This window comes from Oncorhynchus mykiss, chromosome 8 (assembly GCF_057628025.1).
Source record: "Oncorhynchus mykiss isolate SJ-2025 chromosome 8, ASM5762802v1, whole genome shotgun sequence".
In the NCBI taxonomy this organism is placed as follows: Eukaryota; Metazoa; Chordata; class Actinopteri; order Salmoniformes; family Salmonidae; genus Oncorhynchus; species Oncorhynchus mykiss.
The window spans coordinates 82512489-82539314 of record NC_143029.1 but is presented as its reverse complement, the minus strand read 5'-3'; the positions used below and the strand labels follow the sequence as shown (position 1 = coordinate 82539314).

Genomic DNA, 26826 nt, shown 5'->3' with positions numbered 1-26826 from the left:
CTGCTCGCCATCCGCTTAGCCCTAGGCGAATGGCGACAGTGGTTGGAGGGGGCGACCGTTCCTTTTGTCGTTTGGACTGACCATAGGAACCTTGAGTACATCCGTTCTGCCAAACGACTTAATGCGCGTCAGGCGCGTTGGGCGCTGTTTTTCGCTCGTTTCGAGTTCGTGATTTCTTATCGTCCGGGCTCTAAGAACACCAAGCCTGATGCTTTATCTCGTCTCTTCAGTTCTTCAGTAGCCTCCACTGACCCCGAGGGGATTCTCCCTGAGGGGCGTGTTGTCGGGTTGACTGTCTGGGGAATTGAGAGGCAGGTAAAGCAAGCGCTCACTCACACTCCGTCGCCGCGCGCTTGTCCTAGGAACCTTCTTTTCGTTCCCGTTCCTACTCGTCTGGCCGTTCTTCAGTGGGCTCACTCTGCCAAGTTAGCCGGCCACCCTGGCATTCGGGGGAGGCTTGCTTCCATTCGCCAGCGTTTTTGGTGGCCCACCCGGGAGCATGACACGCGTCGTTTCGTGGCTGCTTGTTCGGTCTGCGCGCAGACTAAGTCCGGTAACTCTCCTCCTGCCGGCCGTCTCAGGCCGCTTCCCATTCCCTCTCGACCGTGGTCTCACATCGCCTTAGATTTTGTCACCGGACTGCCTTCGTCAGCGGGGAAGACTGTTATTCTTACGGTTGTCGATAGGTTCTCTAAGGCGGCTCATTTCATTCCCCTTGCTAAGCTTCCTTCTGCTAAAGAGACGCCACAAATCATCATCGAGAATGTTTTCAGAATTCATGGCCTTCCGTCAGACGTCGTTTCGGACAGAGGTCCGCAATTCACGTCTCAATTTTGGAGGGAGTTTTGCCGTTTGATTGGGGCTTCCGTCAGTCTCTCTTCCGGCTTTCACCCCCAGTCTAACGGTCAAGCAGAACGGGCCAATCAGACTATTGGTCGCATCTTACGCAGTCTTTCTTTTCGCAACCCTGCGTCTTGGTCAGAACAGCTCCCCTGGGCAGAATACGCCCACAACTCGCTTCCTTCGTCTGCGACCGGGCTATCTCCTTTTCAGAGTAGCCTCGGGTACCAGCCTCCGCTGTTCTCATCTCAGTTCGCCGAGTCCAGCGTCCCCTCCGCTCAGGCTTTTGTCCAACGTTGCGAGCGCACCTGGAAGAGGGTCAGGTCTGCACTTTGCCGTTATAGGACGCAGACTGTGAGGGCTGCTAATAAGCGTAGAACTAAGAGTCCTAGATATTGTCGCGGTCAGAGAGTTTGGCTCTCCACTCAGAACCTTCCCCTTAAGACGGCTTCTCGCAAGTTGACCCCGCGGTTCATTGGTCCGTTCCGTATTTCTCGGGTCATTAATCCTGTCGCAGTTCGACTTCTTCTTCCGCGATACCTTCGTCGCGTCCACCCGGTCTTCCATGTCTCCTGTATCAAGCCCGTTCTTCGCGCCCCCGCTCGTCTTCCCCCCCCCCCCCCCATCCTTGTCGAGGGCGCACCCATCTACAGGGTCCGCAGGATTTTGGACATGCGTCCTCGGGGCCGTGGTCACCAGTACCTCGTAGATTGGGAGGGGTACGGTCCTGAGGAGAGGAGTTGGGTTCCCTCTCGGGACGTGCTGGACCGTGCGCTGATCGAGGATTTCCTCCGTTGCCGCCAGGTTTCCTCCTCGAGTGCGCCAGGAGGCGCTCGGTGAGTGGGGGGGTACTGTCATGTATTGTCATGTTGTGTCTTTCTGTCCTTTCCTTTCACCCTGTCTCCCTCTGCTGGTCGTATTAGGTTACCTTTTCTCCCCCGCTTTCCCCCAGCTGTTCCTTGTCTCCTCTGACTACCCATTCACCCCGTTTCCCACCTGTTCCCTTTTTCCCTCTGATTAGGTCCCTATATCTCTCTCTGTTTCTGTTCCTGTCCTTGTCGGATTCTTGTTTGTTGTGTTTCATGCCTGAACCAGACTATCGTCATGTTTGCTGTAACCTTGTCCTGTCCTGTCGGAATCTGCCGGTCTATCTGAGCCTACCTATGTTTGGTTATTAAAGAAGCTCTGTTTAAGTTAATTCGCTTTTGGGTCCTCATTTACTCACCGTAACAGGCACAGTCTCCGTGGATTACTCTTCACTCAGCCAGACACAGTAGCCGCAGCATCGCCGTTGCAAAATGAAAAAAAAATATTCTGCAACAGATTGGCTAGTGAAATGCATAACGGCACTCAAATTGACTGTCAATCTACGTAGGTCGGTGAGCTAATGAACAGATTGCTGATTTGCTGTAGTGTACAGCTATAGGATCGGGTGCAGCACAAACGTCAAATTGTAGGACGAGATAATTGACATAATAAATAAATATGCAGCTCCAAACATGTTTGATGATCAACAATATTAACTGTTTACTTTGCAAGCTCACCAGCATTGGGGCAACAATTACTAGCATAGGCTTACTGGTCTTTTGGTGTGTAACAATTGCTTGAAATTGAACATTTAGTTATGAAGCTTGCATTTGGAATTTGGCAAAGACAAAGATGCACTATAGGCAAAGATGCACTATAGGCAAAGACCCACCATAGGCGAGGGTCTTCTATTGTGCGCTCCAAACTCCCGCCAGTGGAGAGTGCTTTTTTTCTCTCTTTTTGAAATATTAGCTGTTGCTTTCACACATTTAAATACATAGGATTTTGTAGTAAATCTATATTCCATCTAATACTACAATAATTGCTAGCGTTTCATCATTCCATCCCCGTGCCGTTTATTGCGACACGTGGACAGTTTCAGTTTCATGTTTGATAGCCCTATGATACATTTTAATTTACCCAACTATTCCTTACCCTGCTCTGAGTGAGCGCAATGTTTATAGTGCACGTGAACGTTGACAAGACCCATGAGGTAAAAGTTCTGCTTATTTAATTCAATGTTTGGTTCCTTTCGTTCCTATTTTCCTGGTTACGTCGGAGTTCCTCTGTGCGCAGAGAAATACTCTACGCTGCGCTGCATGCTTTGGGGTCAGAACATTGAATAAGAGAAAATGATTGTTCCATGAATGCAGGGTGATGAAATATCATTAATAATCATTAAGTCTGATGTAACAATGGATGTGGAAATTGCCATTTATATTGTAGAACCAGGTTTATTGGTTGTATTTGCTAATTGGGTAATTGTATGGTTCTGTGTTCCAAGTGCTTATATTATGCAGGCCTACCTGTTGGAGCTCCTGTCAGACAGAGTCCATTTGGTTTCTCAGGGGGAGGCTGTACAGTCTTGCCCTCTACCTGTGTCCGTTCAGGTAGGACAGGTCAAGCCTGATACTGAGGCTGTTGTCTGTGTATATTTGGTAAATCTACTTGTATATTTTGTATGATATGGCACTTTCACCATTGGATCACCAAGACATGTATATACATCTACACTGAGCACGTCCACCTGCCTGGCCTTCTGCTGATTTCATGCCCTTATGACTGCTACAAGGTCCCTCTTTTACAATTACATTGGCTGATCAAAATGTGTTGTAGACAAAATAATGAAAAGGACTGTCTGGTAGCCTTAATAAATAGACAAAGATTTGTGGTTGTACAAATCGTTCCATGTATAGATCATTTTTTTACTACACTTGAGACTTGACTTGAAAACTTTTGACTCGACTTGGACTTGACTCGAGTCTTGACCTGTTCTACTTTGGAACTCGACTTGAGACTCGTACCTTGTAACTTGAGACTTGCTTGTGACTTGAATTATAGTGACTTGGTCCCACCTCTGAAATTCTCCCACGTGGGGACATTTCCCACATCCCCATGAGGACAAAGGCTGTTTTAAGTCTTGGGCTTAGGTTTAGGGTTAGGGTTAAGATTATGGTTAGAATTAGGGTAAGCATAAGGGGTTAGTGGTTAGGTTTAGGGTTAGGGTTACGATTAGGGTTAGAATTAGGGTAAGCATAAGGGGTTAGTGGCTAGGTTTAGGGTTAGGGTTAGGGTTAGAATTAGGGTAAGCATAAGGGGTTAGTGGTTAGGTTTAGGGTTAGGGTTAGGGTTAGAATTAGGGTAAGCATAAGGGGTTAGTGGTTAGGTTTAGGGTTAGGGTTACGATTAGGGTTTAGGTTTAAGAATTAGGTGTAGGTTCAGGTTTAGGTTTTGCTTATGGGTTAAGGTAATGGTTAGGATTAGGTTAGGGGTTAGGTGAAGTGGGATTTTGAATAGAAATACATTTTAGGTCCCCACAAGTATAGAAGAACATAACGTGTGTGTGGTTCACTAGTCACTTTAAATAATGCCACTTTAATAATGCCACTTTAATAACGTTTACATATCTTACATTACTCATGTCATATGCATATACTGTATTCTATACCATCTATTGCACCTTGCCTATACCGCTCAACCATCGTTCATCCATATATTTATATGTACATGTTCTCATTCACCGCTTTAGATTTGTGTGTATTAGGTAGTTGTTAGGGAATTGTTAGATATTACTGCCGGAACTAGAAGCACAAGCATTTCGCTACACTCGCATTAACATCTGCTAACCATGTGTATGTGACCAATAAAATGTCATTTGATTTGTGTGTGGGTGTGTGTACACCCTGTGTGTGTTGCGTGCTTACATGCGTGCGGGGGTTTTGCCTGGGAGACAGCTAACAAATGCTAATCTACCGTAAATCAAAACACACAGCTTTATATCAGATCCATCACCAATATAACTCTTCCACCAATCAGCTAACTAGGTCTGCAGCAGTAACCATGGCAATCAGAGGAGAGTTGGTTGAGTGTTCTCGGCTATGTGAAGGCTGGTAGGCTTGTAGGCTCGGCGGCGGCCTCAGCACGTATTGATCTCATACATTTATGCTGCTACATTTCTCCACTGTACACTTCATAAACGCTTCACTCTCCAGTTCTTCAGTTCACGCCGGTTCAGTGCCTCCCACTGCAACTCCGGGTGTTAAATATTAAACATTAAACAGTCAAGCGATGGGGATTTGACTTTCAGTTGAGTTGATACACTGGATCCTATCAGTTCTGAGAAAGTCTCCCAGAATATGTTTCTTCATACTTGAACAGCATGTGTAAAAAGCTAAAGGATCCATACTGTTTCTTCTACAGTGTAAAGACAGACTACCAGAAGGCTATTGATATTATATACCTAAATCATATTATATACCCTAAGTGATATTATATACCCTAAATGATATTATATACCCTAAGTGATATTATATACCCTAAATCATATTATATACCCTAAATGATATTATATACCCTAAGTGATATTATATACCCTAAATGATATTATATACCCTAAATGATATTATATACCCTAAGTGATATTATATACCCTAAGTGATATTATATACCCTAAATGATATTATATACCCTAAGTGATATTATATACCCTAAGTGATATTATATACCCTAAATGATATTATATACCCTAAGTGATATTATATACCCTAAATGATATTATATACCCTAAGTGATATTATATACCCTAAGTGATATTATATACCCTAAGTGATATTATATACCCTAAATGATATTATATACCCTAAGTGATATTATATACCCTAAGTGATATTATATACCCTAAATGATATTATATACCCTAAGTGATATTATATACCCTAAGTGATATTATATACCCTAAGTGATATTATATACCCTAAATGATATTATATACCCTAAGTGATATTATATACCCTAAATGATATTATATACCCTAAATGATATTATATACCCTAAGTGATATTATATACCCTAAATGATATTATATACCCTAAGTGATATTATATACCCTAAATTATATTATATACCCTAAATGATATTATATACCCTAAATCATATTATATACCCTAAGTGATATTATATACCCTAAATGATATTATATACCCTAAGTGATATTATATACCCTAAGTGATATTATATACGCTAAGTGATATTATATGCCTAAGTGATATTATATACCCTAAGTGATAGTATATACCCTAAGTGATATTATATACCCTAAGTGATATTATATACCTTAAGTGATATTATATGCCTAAGTGGGATAAGGATGTCCATATGTCTTTCTAATCTTTGTCTTTCTCGCCGTCTAATTTCTCTGTCCGTCTCTCCGTCTGTCTGTCTGTACATCTTTATGTCTGCCTGTCTTCCTGTAGGAGATCCAGTCTGGTGATCACCACCAAGCTCTACTGGGGTGGAAAGTAAGTATCTGCCTCCTCAGACGATTGGAAAATCTCAATAGTATTCCCTTGACTCCTAGCATCTTTACACTTGCCTCCTTCACTTGCCTCTGACCTTCTCAACCAATGGGTTTTGAGAGGAGGCGAGGAGAAATTATGCTATAAATCATCAAGGAAATGCATTTGAGATTCTCCCATTCGGAGCATCATACCAATGAAAAAGTGTTGACTAATCTCTACCATTGTTTTACAAAAATAGTTATGGTTTCAGAGCTGAGTACTGTTGATCTGAGTTAGTCTCTTCCTCCTCATTGACATATCTGTACTGAAGCTGTCGTCATATGGACACTGTACTGTCTGAGTTCTGTCTGTGCTCTGTCTGAGTTCTGTCTGGGTTCTGTCTGAATTCTGTCTGTGCTCAGTCTGGGTTCTGTCTGGGTTCTGTCTCAGGGTTTTTCCGAGTTCTGTCCGAGTTCTTTCTGGATTCTGTCTGGAAAATTGCAGCAACAACAGGGTGATCAAATTATGATACGGCATATGTACAATGAATTAGGTTGTTATCTGAGATTTGCACACATACTCAGGTCAAAAGTAGTGCAGGGCAATATATGGGGAATACGTTATAATTTGAAACCCAGCCAGCTATATCTTTGAAGTATTATAGTGGTTCTGTGGTGACAGCCCTCTCCACTATGGACCAGATTAAAGGGAGAGACAGAGAGAGAGAGATGGAGAAAGAGAGAGAGACGGAGAGAGAGACGGAGAGAAAGGGGAGGGAGAGAGAAAAAGAGTGAGAGAGAAAAGCAAATGAGAGAGAGGGAGGGATGCAGAGAGAGAGAGAAAGAGAGAGAGAGAGCGAGAGAGAGAGGCATGATTAACAACCAGCCTGGCAGTCTTTTAGGGGTCCGACGAGGCTCTCTCTGATCAAAATGCTGGAGGAACCGATAACATAGCAGAGAATAAAGCAAAGAAATGAACTCTCTCTCACTCTGTGTGAACCAGGCTGACTGGCCCCCACGCTACACTACTCTCTCTCTCTGTGTGAACCAGACTGACTGGCCCCCACGCTACACTACTCTCTCTCTGTGTGAACCAGGCTGACTGGCCCCCACGCTACACTACTCTCTCTCTCTGTGTTAACCAGGCTGACTGGCCCCCACGCCACACAAATTCCCTTTTGAGTTTAACTAAATCAGAGGCCCGCCTATGAGCTCAGTTAGGGTCGGGCATCCTGGGACAGGCCCTTTCTGCAACTCCCGAATTAAACCCCAACTTTGAGAAGTTCTCAACAGACCATGTTTCTCTCAGTCACGAGAGGACAAAGGTTGCAGCCCAGCTTACCTCGATAACGAGAGGGCCAAGGTTTGAGTAGATGGCTGAATCTTTTAACCATACCACGTGGTTTATTAACTCTTAGACTATCGATACCGACAGAATAAGAACAAGTCTTTGATATTAATTATTAGTCTACAGCTAGGAATTCGGTATCATTGAATGCGAAGAACGACAACCGCCGAAACATCCATCCTATAACCACATGAATGAAAGTCACTCTGAACCATCCATTCTAACCAGGACAGAGAGCGAGAGAGAGGACGGACACTCTCCAACAGAAACTAACTTTTCAACAGAGATCCCGACGACACACTGAGCGGAAATATATATATATGTTGATTGCAATTGTTCCCGAATGTGTGAGCGTTCATGTGCAAAGGATTAGCATTTCAATTGTTATAATTATCAACTATGTGTTGTCTTATCTCAGTCGACCCCCACTTCCCTTTTGTACACCAAGCCGCCATGCCGGTTTATCCCACCAGGGAAACTCCGTTATCATTTCCTTGTAACTATAAACTGTTTGTTTATGCATTTCTGTGAATTACTTAGTTAGTAAATAAATGATTTAAGACAATTGATGTATGGATGACTCATAGTGAAGACTGAGTTCGTGCAGATAACCAACAATTTACAACGTTTGGAATGAGACAAACTTATTTTAGGAAAATTATAACTTTGTAATCTGAATATTTTCCTTGGTGCCCTGACTTCCTAGTTAATTACAGTTACATGATTCATCAGTTTAATCGCGTTTAATCGCGTAATACTACAGAGAATCTTTGATAAAAACTAACATTCTTCATTTAATGATAGTAAAGACATGACAATGGTTATGGGGAAAGGGATGGGTAGATGATGGACAGGGGGAAGATGGTTATGGGGAAAGAGATGGGTAGATGATGGACAGGGGGAAGATGGTTATGGGGAAAGGGATGGGTAGATGATGGACAGGGGGAAGATGGTTATGGGGAAAGAGATGGGTAGATGATGGACAGGAGGAAGATGGTTATGGGGAAAGAGATGGGTAGATGATGGACAGGGGGAAGATGGTTATGGGGAAAGGGATGGGTAGATGATGGACAGGGGGAAGATGGTTATGGGGAAAGAGATGGGTAGATGATGGACAGGGGGAAGATGGTTATGGGGAAAGAGATGGGTAGATGATGGACAGGGGGAAGATGGTTATGGGGAAAGAGATGGGTAGATGATGGACAGGGGGAAGATGGTTATGGGGAAAGAGATGGGTAGATGATGGACAGGGGGAAGATGGTTATGGGGAAAGAGATGGGTAGATGATGGACAGGGGGAAGATGGTTATGGGGAAAGAGATGGGTAGATGATGGACAGGGGGAAGATGGTTATGGGGAAAGGGATGGGTAGATGATGGACAGGGGGAAGATGGTTATGGGGAAAGGGATGGGTAGATGATGGACAGGAGGAAGATGGTTATGGGGAAAGAGATGGGTAAATGATGTGATACCGGCACTGACAGTTTGTCATTGAATCAGACATCCACAATAGATTACAGGGCATTGTATTTGCAACACTGACAGACAGAAGCAAAAATGTGTTTTGTCATTGCTGATGCTTCCCAGAGCAAATTGAACAGATGTACTGTAGGATCTTAATTTGATCACCCTGTTGCAGGAGAACTTGTGCATTTGAGTTTTAAAAAAGCTTCTAAAGTTAGTAATTTACACTTTCAAATGTCATACTTAATATATCAACCGCAAATAAAAATCCATTCATTATAATCCACATGACCGGTTTCTGCAGGATTATTTTCCTGGATTTGTGTCTCTTGTCTTTTCAGCTATTTGTAGGCATCTTGTTGGCTGGTGGGACCAGTTCATTGATCTAATCAGTTTCTCCTTGTGTGTATACTTTTCTGTGTGTTTATCACAGGAGGCTGGTGGCACATTCATTGGGGAGGACATGCTCGTGGTAATAGCTGGAGCGGAATGGGTGGAATGGTATTAAATACATCAAACACATGGTTTCCATGGTTTCCAGGTGTTTGATACCATTCCATTTGCTCTGTTCTGGACATTATTATTGTCCGTCCTCCCCTCAGCAGCCTCCAATGATCTGTATATTCACTTCTATGTTATTTTCCAGAGCCGAAACCGAGAGAGGACTCAACAGGAAGCACATCATTGAAGGTAAACTGTCTGATTTCCTCTCCTCCTCTTCCAACTGTCTCGTCCTTCACATAACTCCATGCCCCAGTTCACCTCTATATCCCCCCCCCTTTTCATCTGTCTTCCTCCTGTTCTCCCCCCTCTCTTTCTACCACAGTTCCCTTGTGATTCATTTTCTCCAGTGCGCTCCGTTGATCTTGACCTCCTCTTTTGAAGTACCTGTATGTCGCTCAGGGTCGGATGTCTCTGGGAGATTGAGTTGGTTCATTTGTAAAGCCTTTGTTTGTTTTTGTTTGTTTGTTTGTGGAAGCAAACAATATGTCTCTAATATGATAGACCATGGACATTAGCACTCAAGGTCAAATCAAAGTTTCTTTGTCACCTGCGCCGAATACAACAGGTGTAGACCTTACAGTGAGATGTTTACTTACAAGCCCTAACCAACAGTGACATTTTTAAGTTCAAACTAGGTATTAGGAGAACAACAGATAAGTAAAGAAATACAAATAAAAAAAAAAACTGCAGCTCACGGCTGTGCTTCCTTTGTAGTCTGTAATAGTTTGCAGGCTCTGCCATATAAGACGAGCGTTGGAGCCGGTGTAGTACTATTCAATCTTAGTCCTGTATTGGCACTTTGCCTGTTTGATGGTTCGTCTGTGGGCATAGCAGGATTTCTTATAAGCTTCCGGGTTAGAGTCCCACTCCTTGAAAGTGGCAGTTCTACCCTTTAGCTCAGTGCAAATGTTGCCTGTAATCCATGGATTCTGGTTGGGTTATGTACGAACAGTCACTGTGGGGACGACGTCATCGATGCACTTATTGATAAAGCCAGTGACTGATATGGTGTACTCCTCAATGTCATCAGAAGAATCCTGGAACATATTCCAGTCTGTGATAGCAAAACAGTCCTGTAGTTTAGAATCTGCTTCATCTGCCCACTTTTTTTATAGACAGTCTCTGGTGCTTCCTGCTTTAATTTTTGCTTGTAAGCAGGAATCAGGAGAATATAATTATGGTCAGATTTGCTAAATGGAGGGCGAGGGAGAGCTTTGTACGCGTCTCTGTGTGTAGAGTAAAGGTGATCTATAATTTCTTTCCCTCTGGTTGAGCATTTAACATGCTGATAGAAATTCAGTAAAACTGATTTAAGTTTCCCTGCATTAAAGTCTCCGGCCACTAGGAGTGCCGCCTCTGAGTGTGGCGGTTTCCCTTTTGCTTATTTCCTTATACAGCTGACTCAGTGCGGTCTTAGTGCCAGAGTCCTTCTGTGGTGGTAAATAAACAGCCACAAAAAAAATATATGAAAACTCTCTTGGCAAATAGTGTGGTCTACAGCTTATCATGAGATACTCTACTTCAGGCGAGCAAAATCTGGAAGTCCCTCTGGACCCCTGTATCCATACCTTTGTGTCATGTTCTCTCCTATTCTCTCCTCTCCTCTCCTCTCCTCTCCTCTCCTCTCCTCTCCTCTCCTTACCTCTAGTATTTACCCTCTCAGTTCCTCCAGTCTCCTATTTTAGTATTTTTCTGGGATTAAACAAACTCACCCTGACACCCAGACACTGTGTTTATACACACACTACCCCAATTCAATTCCCTGATCCAGCACAACAGCGTCCTGTCCACGGCACAGTGCCTGCACCTCTCCTGCAGTGACTCAGCACTCTCATATAGTATTAACATTCATGTCAGCTTCTAACTTTCCCCCCAAGGAAGAACAGAATAATATGTTTACTAAGAGAGGGGGAGGGAGAGAGAGAGAGGGAGAGAGGGATAGAGGGAGAGAGGGAGAAAGAGAGGGAGAGAGGGATAGAGGGAGAGAGAGAGGGAGGGAGGGAGGGAGGGAGGGAGGGAGACAGTCAGACAGACAGACAAGGGCATTTTAGAACGGCATTGGTTGATGTGGTTGTTTGTTGGTGGTTTTACTGTATGTATTGATTGATTGCAGAGGACTGAATCCTAATTTTAAAAAGTAATTTTACATTTTTGTTTACTAATTGATGGAGTTCTTGACAAGAGTAGAGTGATTGACAGGCTCTGAGAGTGAGACAGTGTTGTTGTCAAGTTTTTAAACGGGACATACTTGTTTTCCTCCTTTATCCACCAATAGGATGCGTGTTATTTATTCTCCTTCTATCCCCTCTCCAACCACCCACTTCCTCGCCTGATCAGTGAGACGGAGAAAAGTGCAAGTCATGTGTGTGTGTGTGTGTGTGTGTCACTTCAGAGCCTTAAATGTGGCTAATCGCTGAGACAAAGGAGACAGAGAAATGTGCAAATCATTGCAACGCAGAGCAGAGCTGGCTCAGATTAGGTGTGTGTGTGTGTGTGTGTGTGTGTGTGTGTGTGTGTGTGTGTGTGTGTGTGTGTGTGTGTGTATAATAGTAGGTGTTCTTGGTATTACCAGGCTGGAGATGACAGGACAGGGATTAAGATGTGTGGATGGTGACAGGGGAGAGAACGACTCCCTGGGATTAACTCTGAAGACTTTAACTAATCTCACACACACTTAGGTATACACACACACACAAATATATACACATAAATACACTCTTACGAACACACAGATGTACACACTTAGGGACACCTTTACCTCCTCCCTTTGTCTTTCCTGTCTTCCATCCTCTCCTCTCCATCCTTTCATCTCGGTCTCCTCTCTTCCTCTCCTCTCCATCCTTTCATCTCGGTCTCCTCTCTTCCTCTCCTTTCCATCCTTTCATCTCGGTCTCCTCTCTTCCTCTCCTCTCTCCATCCTTTCATCTCGGTCTCCTCTATTCCTCTCCTCTCTCCATCCTTTCATCTCGGTCTCCTCTCTTCCTCTCCTCTCCATCCTTTCATCTCGGTCTCCTCTCTTCCTCTCCTAACCATCCTCTCATCTCGGTCACCTCTCTTCCTCTCCTCTTTCCATCCTTTCATCTCGGTCTCCTCTCTTCCTCTCCACTCCATCCTTTCATCTCGGTCTCCTCTCTTCCTCTCCTAACCATCCTCTCATCTCGGTCTCCTCTCTTCCTCTCCTAACCATCCTCTCATCTCGGTCACCTCTCTTCCTCTCCTCCTCTCCATCCTCTCATCTCGGTCACCTCTCTTCCTCTCCTCCTCTCCATCCTTTCATCTTGTTCTCCTCTTCCTCTCCTCTCCATCCTTTCATCTCGGTCTCCTCTCTTCCTCTACTCTCTCCATCCTTTCATCTCGGTCTCCTCTCTTCCTCTCCTCTCCATCCTTTCATCTCGGTCTCCTCTCTTCCTCTCCTCTCCATCCTTTCATCTCGGTCTCCTCTCTTCCTCTCCTCTCTCCATCCTTTCATCTCGGTCTCCTCTCTTCCTCTCCTCTCCATCCTTTCATCTCAGTCTCCTCTCTTCCTCTCCTAACCATCCTCTCATCTCGGTCACCTCTCTCCCTCTCCTCCTCTCCATCCTTTCATCTTGTTCTCCTTTTCCTCTCCTCTCCATCCTTTCATCTCGTTCTCCTCTCTTCCTCTCCTCCTCTCCATCCTTTCATCTTGTTCTCCTCTTCCTCTACTCCTCTCCATCCTTTCATCTCGTTCTCCTCTCTTCCTCTCCTCCTCTCCATCCTTTCATCTCGGTCTCCTCTCTTCCTCTCCTCCTCTCCATCCTTTCATCTCGTTCTCCTCTTCCTCTCCTCTCCATCCTTTCATCTCGTTCTCCTCTCTTCCTCTCCTCCTCTCCATCCTTTCATCCCTGTCTCCTCTCCTCTGTCAGTGTTTATGAATGGAGCTGAGCTGACATTCTGTTTCACAATACCTCATTCATATCTCCCCCTCATCCCTCTACCCCCTCATCCCTCTACCCCCTCATCTCTTTCTCCTCTCAGTATTCAAACAGAAAAACTTTAAAAGGACAATCTTCAGTTGCTACATTCATTTTGGTTTTATAAAGTAATGATACTGATTCTTGAAGATATAACTTATAAATGCCTCATGAGCTTGGTTTAACTGTCGTACCTCAAGCTTGTTTAAATACAATGTTTGTAAACAAAGTCAATGTAAACAAACACTATATAGCCTCAAAACATTTTTATATCATGGATGGTCATTGAATCCATAGCGTTGTTTATGAATTTGAGAGTGGTTACATTTCTTCAGCCCCATCCCTCAGCTTTTTCTGCAGGGAGACGTTTTGTTATTGTTTCAACTGCTGATTGACGCTTTTATCTGACTGGATGATAGAGACAGAGGGGGAAAGGTCTCTCACTTCTCTCACTTTATCTGACTGGATGATAGCGACAGAGCGGGAAAGGTCTCTCACTTTATCAGACTGGATGATAACGACAGAGCGGGAAAGGTCTCTCACTTTATCTGACTGGATGATAGCGACAGAGGGGGGAAAGGTCTCTCACTTTATCTGACTGGATGATAGCGACAGAGCGGGAAAGGTCTCTCACTTTATCAGACTGGATGATAGCGACAGAGGGGGAAAAGGTCTCTGACCCTTCTCTCACTTTATCTGACTGGATGATAGCGACAGAGAGGGAAAGGTCTCTCACTTCTCTCACTTTATCTGACTGGATGATAGCGACAGAGGGGGAAAGGTCTCTCACTTCTCTCACTTTATCTGACTGGATGATAGCGACAGAGAGGGAAAGGTCTCTCACTTCTCTCACTTTATCTGACTGGATGATAGAGACAGAGTGGGAAAGGTCTCTCACTTCTCTCACTTTATCTGACTGGATGATAGAGACAGAGTGGGAAAGGTCTCTCACTTCTCTCACTTTATCTGACTGGATGATAGCGACAGAGGGGGGAAAGGTCTCTCACTTTATCTGACTGGATGATAGCGACAGAGCGGGAAAGGTCTCTCACTTTATCTGACTGGATGATAGCGACAGAGGGAAAGGTCTCTCACTTCTCTCACTTTATCTGACTGGATGATAGCGACAGAGGGGGAAAGGTCTCTCACTTCTCTCACTTTATCTGACTGGATGATAGCGACAGAGGGGGAAAGGTCTCTCACTTCTCTCACTTTATCTGACTGGATGATAGCGACAGAGAGGGAAAGGTCTCTCACTTCTCTCACTTTATCTGACTGGATGATAGCGACAGAGGGGGAAAGGTCTCTCACTTCTCTCACTTTATCTGACTGGATGATAGCGACAGAGGGGGAAAGGTCTCTCACTTCTCTCACTTTATCTGACTGGATGATAGCGACAGAGGGGGAAAGGTCTCTCACTTCTCTCACTTTATCTGACTGGATGATAGAGACAGAGTGGGAAAGGTCTCTCACTTCTCTCACTTTATCTGACTGGATGATAGCGACAGAGGGGGAAAGGTCTCTCACTTCTCTCACTTTATCTGACTGGATGATAGAGACAGAGTGGGAAAGGTCTCTCACTTCTCTCACTTTATCTGACTGGATGATAGAGACAGAGTGGGAAAGGTCTCTCACTTCTCTCACTTTATCTGACTGGATGATAGAGACAGAGTGGGAAAGGTCTCTCACTTCTCTCACTTTATCTGAGGCTTGTGGTTTTCTGTAACTTCAGGTTTCTAACATGTGTCCACTTCTTTCTTTCTCTCTCCCCACCACACTCCTCCTCTCTCTCTCCCCACCACACTCCCCCTCTCTCTCTCCCCACCACACTCCCCCTCTCTCTCCCCACCACACTCCCCCTCTCTCTCTCCCCACCACACTCCCCCTCTCTCTCTCCCCACCACACTCCCCCTCTCTCTCTCCCCACCACACTCCCCCTCTCTCTTTCCACCACACTCCCCCTCTCTCTCTCCCCCCTCTCTCCCCGTCTCGCTCTCTCCCCACCACACCCCCCCTCTCTCTCTCCCCACCACACTCCCCCACTCTCTCTCCCCACCACACTCCCCCTCTCTCTCTCCCCACCACACTCCCCCTCTCTCTCTCTCCACCACACCCCTTCTCTCTCTCCCCACCACACTCCCCCTCTCTCTCTCCCCACCACACTCCCCCTCTCTCTCTCCACACCACACTCCCCCTCTCTCTCTCCCCACCACACTCCCACACTCTCTCTCCCCACCACACTCCCCCTCTCTCTTTCCACCATACTCCACCACTCTCTCCCCCCTCTCTCCCCACCACACTCCCCCTCTCTCTCTCCTCCCACCACACTCCCCCTCTCTCTCTCCCCACCACACTCCCCCTCTCTCTCTCCCCACCACACTCCACCTCTCTCTCTCCCCACCACACTCCCCTTCTCTCTCTCCCCACCACACTCCCCTTCTCTCTCTCCCCACCACACTCCCCCTCTCTCTCTCCACACCACACTCCCCCTCTCTCTCTCCCCACCACACTCCCACACTCTCTCTCCCCACCACACTCCCCCTCTCTCTTTCCACCATACTCCACCACTCTCTCCCCCCTCTCTCCCCACCACACTCCCCCTCTCTCTCTCCTCCCACCACACTCCCCCTCTCTCTCACCCCACCACACTCCCCCTCTCTCTCTCCCCACCACACTCCCCCTCTCTCTCTTTCCACCACACTCCCCCTCTCTCTCTTTCCACCCACCCTCCTCCCTCTCCCTCTCCCTATCCCCACCACACTCCCCCTCTCTCTCTTTCCACCCACCTCCCTCCCTCTCCCTCTTTCCACCCACCCTCCTCCCTCTCCCTCCTTCCACCCTCCCACCCTCCTCCCTCTCTCTCTTTCCACCCACCCTCCTCCCTCCCTCTCCCTCCTTCCACCCACCCTCCCTCTCTTTCCACCCACCCCCCTCCCTCTCCCTCTCTCTGTCCCCAGGTCTGAGGAGCTCCCTACAGAGGATGCAGCTGGAGTACGTGGATGTTGTGTTTGCAAACCGGCCCGACTGCAACACTCCCATGGAGGGTGAGTGACCTGGCAGAGATGGAGTGGGGTCTGAGACTGGCAGAGATGGAGTGGGGTCTGAGACTGGCAGGGATGGAGTGGGGTCTGAGACTGGCAGGGATGGAGTGGGGGCTGAGACTGGCAGAGATGGAGTGGGGTCTGAGACTGGCAGGGATGGAGTGGGGGCTGAGACTGGCAGGGATGGAGTGGGGGCTGAGACTGGCAGAGATGGAGTGGGGTCTGAGACTGGCAGGGATGGAGTGGGGTATGAGACTGGCAGGGATGGAGTGGGGTCTGAGACTGGCAGGGATGGAGTGGGGGCTGAGACTGGCAGGGATGGGAGTGGGGGCTGAGACTGGCGGGGATGGAGTGGGGGCTGAGACTGGCAGGGATGGAGTGGGGTCTGAGACTGGCAGGGATGGGAGTGGGGGCTGAGACTGGCAGGGATGGAGTGGGGTCTGAGACTGGCGGGGATGGAGTGGGGGCTGAGACTGGCAGGGATGGGAGTGGGGGCTGAGACTGGCAGGGATGGAGTGGGGGATGAGACTGGCAGGGATGGAGTGGGGGCTGAGACTGTCAGGGATGGGAGTGGGGGCTGAGACTGGCAGAGATGGGAGTGGGGTCTGAGACTGACAGGGATGGAGTGGGGGCTGAGACTGGCAGGGATGGGAGTGGGGGCTGAGACTGGCAGGGATGGAGTGGGGGCTGAGACTGGCAGGGATGGGAGTGGGGGCTGAGACTGGCAAGGATGGAGTGGTGGCTGAGACTGGCAGGGATGGAGTGGGGGCTGAGACTGGCAGGGATGGAGTGGGGGCTGAGACTGGCAGAGATGAAGTGGGGGCTGAGACTGGCAGAGATGAAGTGGGGGCTGAGACTGGCAGGGATGGGAGTGGGGGCTGAGACTGGCAAGGATGGAGTGGTGGCTGAGACTGGCGGGGATGGAGTGGGGGCTGAGACTGGCAGGGATGGAGTGGGGGCTGAGACTGGCAGAGATGGAGTGGTGGCTGAGACTGGCAGAGATGGAGTGGGGGCTGAGACTGGCAGGGATGGAGTGGGGGCTGAGACTGGCAGAGATGGAGTGGGGTCTGAGACTGGCAGGGTTGGAGTGGGGGCTGAGACTGGCAGGGATGGAGTGGGGGCTGAGACTGGCAAGGATGGAGTGGTGGCTGAGACTGGCAGGGATGGAGTGGGGGCTGAGACTGGCAGGGATGGGAGTGGGGGCTGAGACTGGCAGGGATGGAGTGGGGGCTGAGACTGGCAGGGATGGAGTGGGGGCTGAGACTGGCAGAGATGGAGTGGTGGCTGAGACTGGCAGGGATGGAGTGGGGGCTGAGACTGGCAGAGATGGAGTGGTGGCTGAGACTGGCAGGGATGGAGTGGGGGCTGAGACTGGCAGGGATGGAGTGGGGGCTGAGACTGGCAAGGATGGAGTGGTGGCTGAGACTGGCGGGGATGGAGTGGGGGCTGAGACTGGCAGGGATGGAGTGGGGGCTGAGACTGGCAGGGATGGAGTGGGGGCTGAGACTGGCAGGGATGGAAGTGGGGGCTGAGACTGGCAGGGATGGAGTGGGGGCTGAGACTGGCAGGGATGGAGTGGTGGCTGAGACTGGCGGGGATGGAGTGGGGGCTGAGACTGGCGGGGATGGAGTGGGGGCTGAGACTGGCAGGGATGGAGTGGGGGCTGAGACTGGCAGGGATGGAGTGGGGGATGGTATTGTGGTTGGTTTACTTTGACACTCATTTTGTTTTGCTTGCACACACAGACATTCACATGCACAAGCAAACAAACACAGGCATGTACACACACTCCATGTCTGTCTGTCCGAGTGGATCACACAGTTAACTAGCTAGGGATTCCACATTGACTACATCTCTCTATAACCCCCTTCTCTTTCTTGGAGTGAACCTACTGTTCTGTCTATGCTCTGATCCTTCTCTCTCCCTCCGCCCCAAACAAGCCACCAGGGGGGCAGACCAATCTGTCATACTTACAGTACACAGCATGAGCCTGTCACCCAGAGTTGCTGATGATTGTGAGACGGGCCCTACGGCAGAAATGTTCTAAAAAAGATTGCTAGACTGTCTTTGCCCTACAGCCAACACCAGACAATGCTGTCTCATCAGCTGTACCCACACCATACCAGATACAATACTCATAGATTGGCTGATTGAGAGACAGACATGGAAGGATAGGTGAGCAGGGTGGTGAGAGGACAGACGGAAAGACAGACAGACGCCCACACATATTTTCTCTCGCACACACCCCCAGCTGTGATACCATAGGCCATATTATCACTGCCTTTCAATACTAACACAGTGACTGAATCACTAGATTATCACTGCCTTTCAATACTAACACAGTGACTGAATCACTAGATTATCACTGCCTTCCAGAACTAACACAGTGACTGAATCACTAGATTATCACTGCCTTTCAATACTAACACAGTGACTGAATCACTAGATTATCACTGCCTTTCAATACTAACACAGTGACTGAATCACTAGATTATCACTGCCTTTCAGAACTAACACAGTGACTGAATCACTAGATTATCACTGCCTTTCAATACTAACACAGTGACTGAATCACTAGACTATCACTGCCTTTCAATACTAACACAGTGACTGAATCACTAGATTATCACTGCCTTTCAATACTAACACAGTGACTGAATCACTAGATTATCACTGCCTTCCAGAACTAACACAGTGACTGAATCACTAGATTATCACTGCCTTTCAATACTAACACAGTGACTGAATCACTAGATTATCACTGTCTTCCAGAACTAACACAGTGACTGAATCACTAGATTATCACTGCCTTTCAATACTAACACAGTGACTGAATCACTAGATTATCACTGCCTTTCAATACTAACACAGTGACTGAATCACTAGATTATCACTGCCTTCCAGAACTAACACAGTGACTGAATCACTAGATTATCACTGCCTTTCAATACTAACACAGTGACTGAATCACTAGATTATCACTGCCTTTCAATACTAACACAGTGACTGAATCACTAGATTATCACTGCCTTTCAATACTAACACAGTGACTGAATCACTAGATTATCACTGCCTTCCAGAACTAACACAGTGACTGAATCACTAGATTATCACTGCCTTTCAATACTAACACAGTGACTGAATCACTAGATTATCACTGCCTTTCAATACTAACACAGTGACTGAATCACTAGATTATCACTGCCTTTCAATACTAACACAGTGACTGAATCACTAGACTATCACTGCCTTTCAATACTAACACAGTGACTGAATCACTAGATTATCACTGCCTTTCAATACTAACACAGTGACTGAATCACTAGACTATCACTGCCTTTCAATACTAACACAGTGACTGAATCACTAGATTATCACTGCCTTTCAATACTAACACAGTGACTGAATCACTACATGTATCATGGTTGTACATCATGTGATATTCATCACTACATTAAAGTAAATTGCTGTCATCAATCATCATATAGAAGGTCTGTCTCCTTAATCAGCTGTTGAAGCAAGACAAGGTGATTCCCCATAAAATCCACAGGATTACTGTAAATCACATGAAACAGGTTAACCCACTATCTACACACTGGCCTCCCCTCCCCTCCCAACACATGAAACAGGTTAACCCACTATCTACACACTGGCCTCCCCTCCCCTCCCAACACATGAAACAGGTTAACCCACTATCTACACACTGGCCTCCCCTCCCCTCCCAACACATGAAACAGGTTAACATGACTCTTAATTCCTTTTAGGAGATAACACTCAGGTTTTCTGTAGATTGGTCAATATTAGTGGGGGTTCTTCTGAGCTTTAAACGTCAAGAGCTTCGTTCTATATATGGTACAGGAGGCTCGAGTTGTTGTTAGCAGCGAATAATTACATGAGATTGTGAGAGATTTCTGTGTGCCTAATGAAATCCCCATGGGTGATATTATTCAGGGGGGAATGTGCTGATTTATTTTCAGTGAATCTATTTATTTTCTAATTGTTATTGTATTTATATGTCTGTGCCAGTGTGTGTGCGTGCATGTGTGTGTGTGTGTGTGTGACTACTCACGTCCCCCTGGGGGTTGGCTAAGTGAGGTCATTCGTAAAAAGTATATTTTTGTTACTATCATTCTCTCCTCCTTTCCTCCTTTCTTTCACTCTTCTATTCTTCTCTTCCATATAACATATACATCTACATATATATACACATATATATACATATACATCTACATATATATACACATATATATACATATACATCTACATATATATACACATATATATACATATACATATACATATATATACACATATATATACATATACATCTACATATATATACACATATATATACATATACATCTACATATATATACACATATATATACATATACATCAACATATATATACCCATATATATACATATACATCTACATATATATACACATATATATACATATACATCTACATATATATACACATATATATACATATACATCTACATATATATACACATATATATACATATACATCTACATATATATACACATATATATACATATACATCTACATATATATACACATATATATACATATACATCTACATATATATACACATATATATACATATACATCTACATATATATACATATACATCTACATATATATACACATATATATACAGATATACAATACTTATTTTCCACCACAATTTGCAAATAAATTCATTAAAAATCCTACAATGTGATTTTCTGGAATTTTTTCTCATTTTGTCTGTCATAGTTGAAGTGTACCTATGATGAAAATTACAGGCCTCTCTCATCTTTTTAAGTGGGAGAACTTGCACAATTGGTGGCTGACTAAATACTTTTTTGCCCCACTGTACATCTACATATATACATCTACATATATATAGATATATATACATCTACAGTAGGCAGAGCGGGGTCAAAGGGCAACACACGTCATTAATACCAAACCTGCCACAAACCCCTCGGACACTGCCAATAGCATGGTCCGAGTGATACATGTCGAATGATGAAGAACTGGCCTGGACAAAGAAGTCTGCAGTGATAGATCAGACGTGGGAGAAATGTTCAGCTACTGTTGGAAGACCAATAGAAAATGCTTTGTTGTTATTTAAAAACCAGTGTGTTTCAGCATCACAGCCTTCATCATGAGGATAGCAACAGCCTCCTGCACAGTACGCTACTCCTGTAGTATGTATCACTATGGAACTGGTAGTCTAGTAAGAGATCAACTATATGTGTTTCCACGGATCTCTCTTCGTGCACCTATGAGTTTAAGACAGTATCAACACAATATTAACAGGGCCACAAATGGAAACACAAACAGATAAAGATGAAAAGACAGTCAGACAGGCTGACAGGCAGATAGGTTGACAGGCAGATAGGTTGACAGGCAGATAGGTTGACAGGCAGATAGGTTGACAGGTTGACAGGCAGATAGGTTAACAGGTTGACAGGCAGACAGGTTGACTCATCAAAAGAAGCATAAACAGGGTTTTTATCCATCCATCCCTCCCTCCGTCCCTCCCTCAGCAGCACAAATAAAACCATATTTTCAGTCCTCTAAACAGATCCAATGAATTCACAACACTGTGTATGGAGCCTCTGTATCTATATTCCTGTATCTGTCTGCCCTGGCTTAGTCATTCAGAGAGAGAGGTGAGGGGGAGAGAGGTTGAGATAGAAAGAAGGGTAGAGGGTGGAGTCATTCAGAGAGAGAGGTGAGAGGGAAAGAGGTTGAGATAGAAAGAAAGGTAGAAAGAAGGGTAGAGGGTGGAGTCATTCAGAGAGAGAGATGAGAGGGAGAGAGGTTGAGATAGATAGAAAGAGGTAGAAAGAAGGGTAGAGGGTGGAGTCATTCAGAGAGAGAGGTGAGGGGGAGAGAGGTTGAGATAGAAAGAAGGGTAGAGGGTGGAGTCATTCAGAGAGAGAGATGAGAGGGAGAGAGTTTGAGATAGAAAGAAAGGTAGAGGGTGGAGTCATTCGGAGAGAGAGATGAGAGGGAGAGAGGTTGAGATAGATAGAAAGAGGTAGAAAGAAGGGTAGTGGGTGGGTTCCAAGAGAAAGAAAGAGAGACAAATGTGTCCACAAGTGCCTGGAGTGAGGTGTCTGTCCTTGGTTTGTCCTCCTATAAGCCACAGAAGTTGCCAGGCAGGATAGATGCCTCAGTCCCTGTCTCATCCCAGCTTTATTGTGATGGCTTACTGCAGTAGGAATCTCAAGGACAGGCGTCTCGCTCTGTTCACAAACACCTGCGTGGAAGGATAAGGCTTAAACTGTCACAGATTCCCCCGGTACTGCTGCTCATTCCCTTCTAGGCGTCACTGAACTGGATCATTACCACCAACCCCGGACTGTCTTCTCTCATTACGCACACCTGGTTCCCATTCCCCCTGATTAGTATGTGTAGATATGTGCCCTCTGTTCTCCATGGTCCTTGTTGATTATTGTTCCATGTCCATTGGTCTTGTGAGTACCTGTGCTCTGTTCTATCGCCTTGTGTGTTACCGTGTTAGTGTGTACTTGTTGCTACGGGTCTCGTCCCGTGTATTGTTGTTACGGGTCTCGTCCTGTGTATTGTTGTAACGGGTCTCGTCCCGTGTATTGTTGTTACGGGTCTCGTCCCATGTATTGTTGTTACGGGTCTCGTCCCATGTATTGTTGTTACGGGTCTCGTCCCGTGTATTGTTGTTACGGGTCTCATCCCGTGTGTTGTTATTACGGGTCTCGTCCCGTGTATTGTTGTAACGGGTCTCGTCCCGTGTATTGTTGTTACGGGTCTCGTCCCGTGTATTGTTGTAACGGGTCTCGTCCCGTGTATTGTTGTTACGGGTCTCATCCCGTGTGTTGTTATTACGGGTCTCGTCCCGTGTATTGTTGTTACGGGTCTCGTCCTGTGTATTGTTGTTACGGGTCTCATCCCGTGTATTGTTGTAACGGGTCTCGTCCCGTGTATTGTTGTTACGGGTCTCATCCCGTGTGTTGTTATTACGGGTCTCGTCCCGTGTATTGTTGTAACGGGTCTCGTCCCGTGTATTGTTGTTACGGGTCTCGTCCCGTGTATTGTTGTAACGGGTCTCGTCCCGTGTATTGTTGTTACGGGTCTCATCCCGTGTGTTGTTATTACGGGTCTCGTCCCGTGTATTGTTGTTACGGGTCTCGTCCCGTGTATTGTTGTTACGGGTCTCGTCCCGTGTATTGTTGTTGCGGGTCTCGTCCCGTGTATTGTTATAACGGGTCTCGTCCCGTGTATTGTTGTTACGGGTCTCGTCCCGTGTATTGTTGTTGCGGGTCTCGTCCCGTGTATTGTTGTTACGGGTCTCGTCCCGTGTATTGTTGTTACGGGTCTCGTCCCGTGTATTGTTGTAACGGGTCTCGTCCCGTGTATTGTTGTAACGGGTCTCGTCCCGTGTATTGTTGTAACGGGTCTCGTCCCGTGTATTGTTGTAACGGGTCTCGTCCCGTGTATTGTTGTTACGGGTCTCATCCCGTGTGTTGTTATTACGGGTCTCGTCCCGTGTATTGTTGTAACGGGTCTCGTCCCGTGTATTGTTGTTACGGGTCTCGTCCCGTGTATTGTTGTAACGGGTCTCGTCCCGTGTATTGTTGTTACGGGTCTCGTCCCGTGTATTGTTGTTACGGGTCTCATCCCGTGTGTTGTTATTACGGGTCTCGTCCCGTGTATTGTTGTAACGGGTCTCGTCCCGTGTATTGTTGTTACGGGTCTCGTCCCGTGTATTGTTGTACCAGGTCTCGTCCCGTGTATTGTTATTACGGGTCTCGTCCCGTGTATTGTTGTAACGGGTCTCGTCCCGTGTATTTATTAGAGGTTTACATCTTGCTCTTTGTTTGGGTTACATATATATATGTGTGTGTGTGTATATATATATATATGTGTGTGTTTGTTTTGGAGCTTCGTCCCCGTCATGTTCATGGCGTACGCTATTTTGGGTAGTGTCATAAAAAAAACTATTTTCGTATTATTGCGCCTGTTTCCAATCATTATACAACGTGCCATAAACACAGCACAGTGTTTATCAGTGGTGTGTTAGACAGCAAACAAGCAAACAAACTCACACATACAGGCACAGGCAAACACACACACGCAAACACACACACATGCTCAAACACACATAGATTCACACACAGAGACAAACAAACAAATTAAATACACACACCTCAAACCCACTCATCCTTCTGTTTTTGCTAAATACCAATATTTGTCTGCCCTCTGCCCACAGTGTACACAGCAAGCAATCCGTTAACATGAGATATACCCCAGCCAGGCCTGGGGTTGGAAAGTAATGACTTGCTGGAACTTTTGAGCCTTAGGGCAGGCCACTGAAAAGGGCACTGTTGTGAAAGAGGGCATATGAAGTGTTGTTTTGTGAGTGTACATCAGGCTACTCTGTTGCTATGGGTATAGGCATTGGTAATCTACCATTACCTTGGAAGCTCAGGTGAACCATTGGCTAAGAATTCATAGAATTTGATGACCAACACACGCCCCCAGCAATCTCTCCATCTCTTTCAGTCTTTTTATCTTTCTGTGTTTTCCTCCCCCTCTCTCTCTTTCCCTCTCAGAACAAATGTATTGTTGTTCACGCCTGACATGTTCTCCTCTCCACCTCCCACCTGTTTCACCCACACACTCTGGCTCTCTCTGCTGTATGTATGCTCGCAGAATGAGCTGCTCATGAAAGGGAATCAATCTTTTTTTTTTCCCACTCTGATCTAGGTTCATCTCGCTTTCAACTTCATTAATCTCCCTGTTTTACATTTTATCCTTCAGCATCCTGTTGCAATAGAATTTGTTGATTAGACTACAGGTCTGTAAGGGTATAATTTTATCATCTAAACTCTCTGTGTGATTTCCTTTTCTTCGATATAGGCCTGTTGGGTTGTACTGTGTTATCGTCATGCCAATGTATTCTTGTTTTGGTTAGAGAAAGAAAGAAAGACAGATAAAAGGAGAGAGGTAGAGAAGGGCAGAGGGTGGATTAAAAGAGAAAGAAAGAGAGAGGTAGAGAAGGGCAGAGGGTGGATTAAAAGAGAAAGAAGGAGAGAGGTAGAGAAGGGCAGAGGGTGGATTAAAAGAGAAAGAAAGAGAGGTAGAGAAGGGCAGAGGGTGGAGAAAAGAGAAAGAAGGAGAAAGGTAGAGAAGGGCAGAGGGTGGATTAAAAGAGAAAGAAGGAGAGGTAGAGAAGGGCAGAGGGTGGATTAAAAGAGAAAGAAAGAGAGAGGTAGAGAAGGGCAGAGGGTGGAGTAAAAGAGAAAGAAGGAGAGGTAGAGAAGGGCAGAGGGTGGATTAAAAGAGAAAGAAGGAGTGGTAGAGAAGGGCACAGGGTGGATTAAAAGAGAAAGAAGGAGAGAGGTAGAGAAGGGCAGAGGGTGGAGTAAAAGAGAAAGAAGGAGAGAGGTAGAGAAGGGCAGAGGGTGGATTAAAAGAGAAAGAAGGAGAGAGGTAGAGAAGGGCAGAGGGTGGATTAAAAGAGAAAGAAGGAGAGAGGTAGAGAAGGGCAGAGGGTGGATTAAAAGAGAAAGAAGGAGAGAGGTAGAGAAGGGCAGAGGGTAGATTAAAAGAGAAAGAAAGAGAGACAGATAAAAGGAGAGAGGTAGAGAAGGGCAGAGGGTGGATTAAAAGAGAAAGAAGGAGAGAGGTAGAGAAGGGCAGAGGGTAGATTAAAAGAGAAAGAAAGAGAGACAGATAAAAGGAGAGAGGTAGAGAAGGGCAGAGGGTAGATTAAAAGAGAAAGTAAGAGAGACATAAAAGGAGAGAGGTAGAGAAGGGCAGAGGGTGGATTAAAAGAGAAAGAAAGAGAGACATAAAAGGAGAGAGGTAGAGAAGGGCAGAGGGTAGATTAAAAGAGAAAGTAAGAGAGACAGATAAAAGGAGAGAGGTAGAGAAGGGCAGAGGGTGGATTAAAAGAGAAAGAAAGAGAGACAGATAAAAGGAGAGAGGTAGAGAAGGGCAGAGGGTGGATTAAAAGAGAAAGAAAGAGAGAGATGTACGTTATTGTATAGCTACCAAATTGCACTGCTTGCCAAGCATAATTGCCCCTTGCGGGACATATTAAGTACATGGTATTGAATCACATGTTCCAGAGATTCCGGTCTCTCTTGGTTAGACACCTTGTATCCTTGCATTACTTACTCCCATTAATAAATATCAGCTTTCTGGTGTATCTCCACATCACCATGACCCTGCAGTACCACTCTATACCCTGAGGCACAAACAGAACCGACAAAGGTCCACTACGAGAGACTTCTGCTCCATCATCTGTTCTCTCTCTCTCTCTCTCTCTCAGCTGACTGGGTCTTTTCAGTCTGGCACTGCGGCATTTGGCGTTTGGATTAATATTACCTCA

The 26826-nt window shown here is 45.9% G+C and overlaps 1 protein-coding gene and 1 long non-coding RNA gene across 3 annotated transcripts in view; one reads left to right on the top strand and one right to left on the bottom strand.

Moving 5' to 3' along the window:
* Positions 1-26826, bottom strand: part of LOC149982155 (uncharacterized) — a 472901-nt gene that overhangs the window by 147035 nt on the left and 299040 nt on the right. The gene's annotated exons all lie outside the window — the stretch shown is intronic.
* Positions 1-26826, top strand: part of kcnab1b (potassium voltage-gated channel subfamily A regulatory beta subunit 1b) — a 94213-nt gene that overhangs the window by 58883 nt on the left and 8504 nt on the right. For both annotated transcript variants that reach the window (XM_036986436.2, XM_090182793.1), the window contains 3 exons: positions 6120-6164; positions 9600-9643; positions 16347-16433. In XM_036986436.2, the coding sequence (XP_036842331.1) occupies positions 6120-6164; positions 9600-9643; positions 16347-16433 (176 nt within the window). The remainder of the gene's footprint in view (positions 1-6119; positions 6165-9599; positions 9644-16346; positions 16434-26826) is intronic.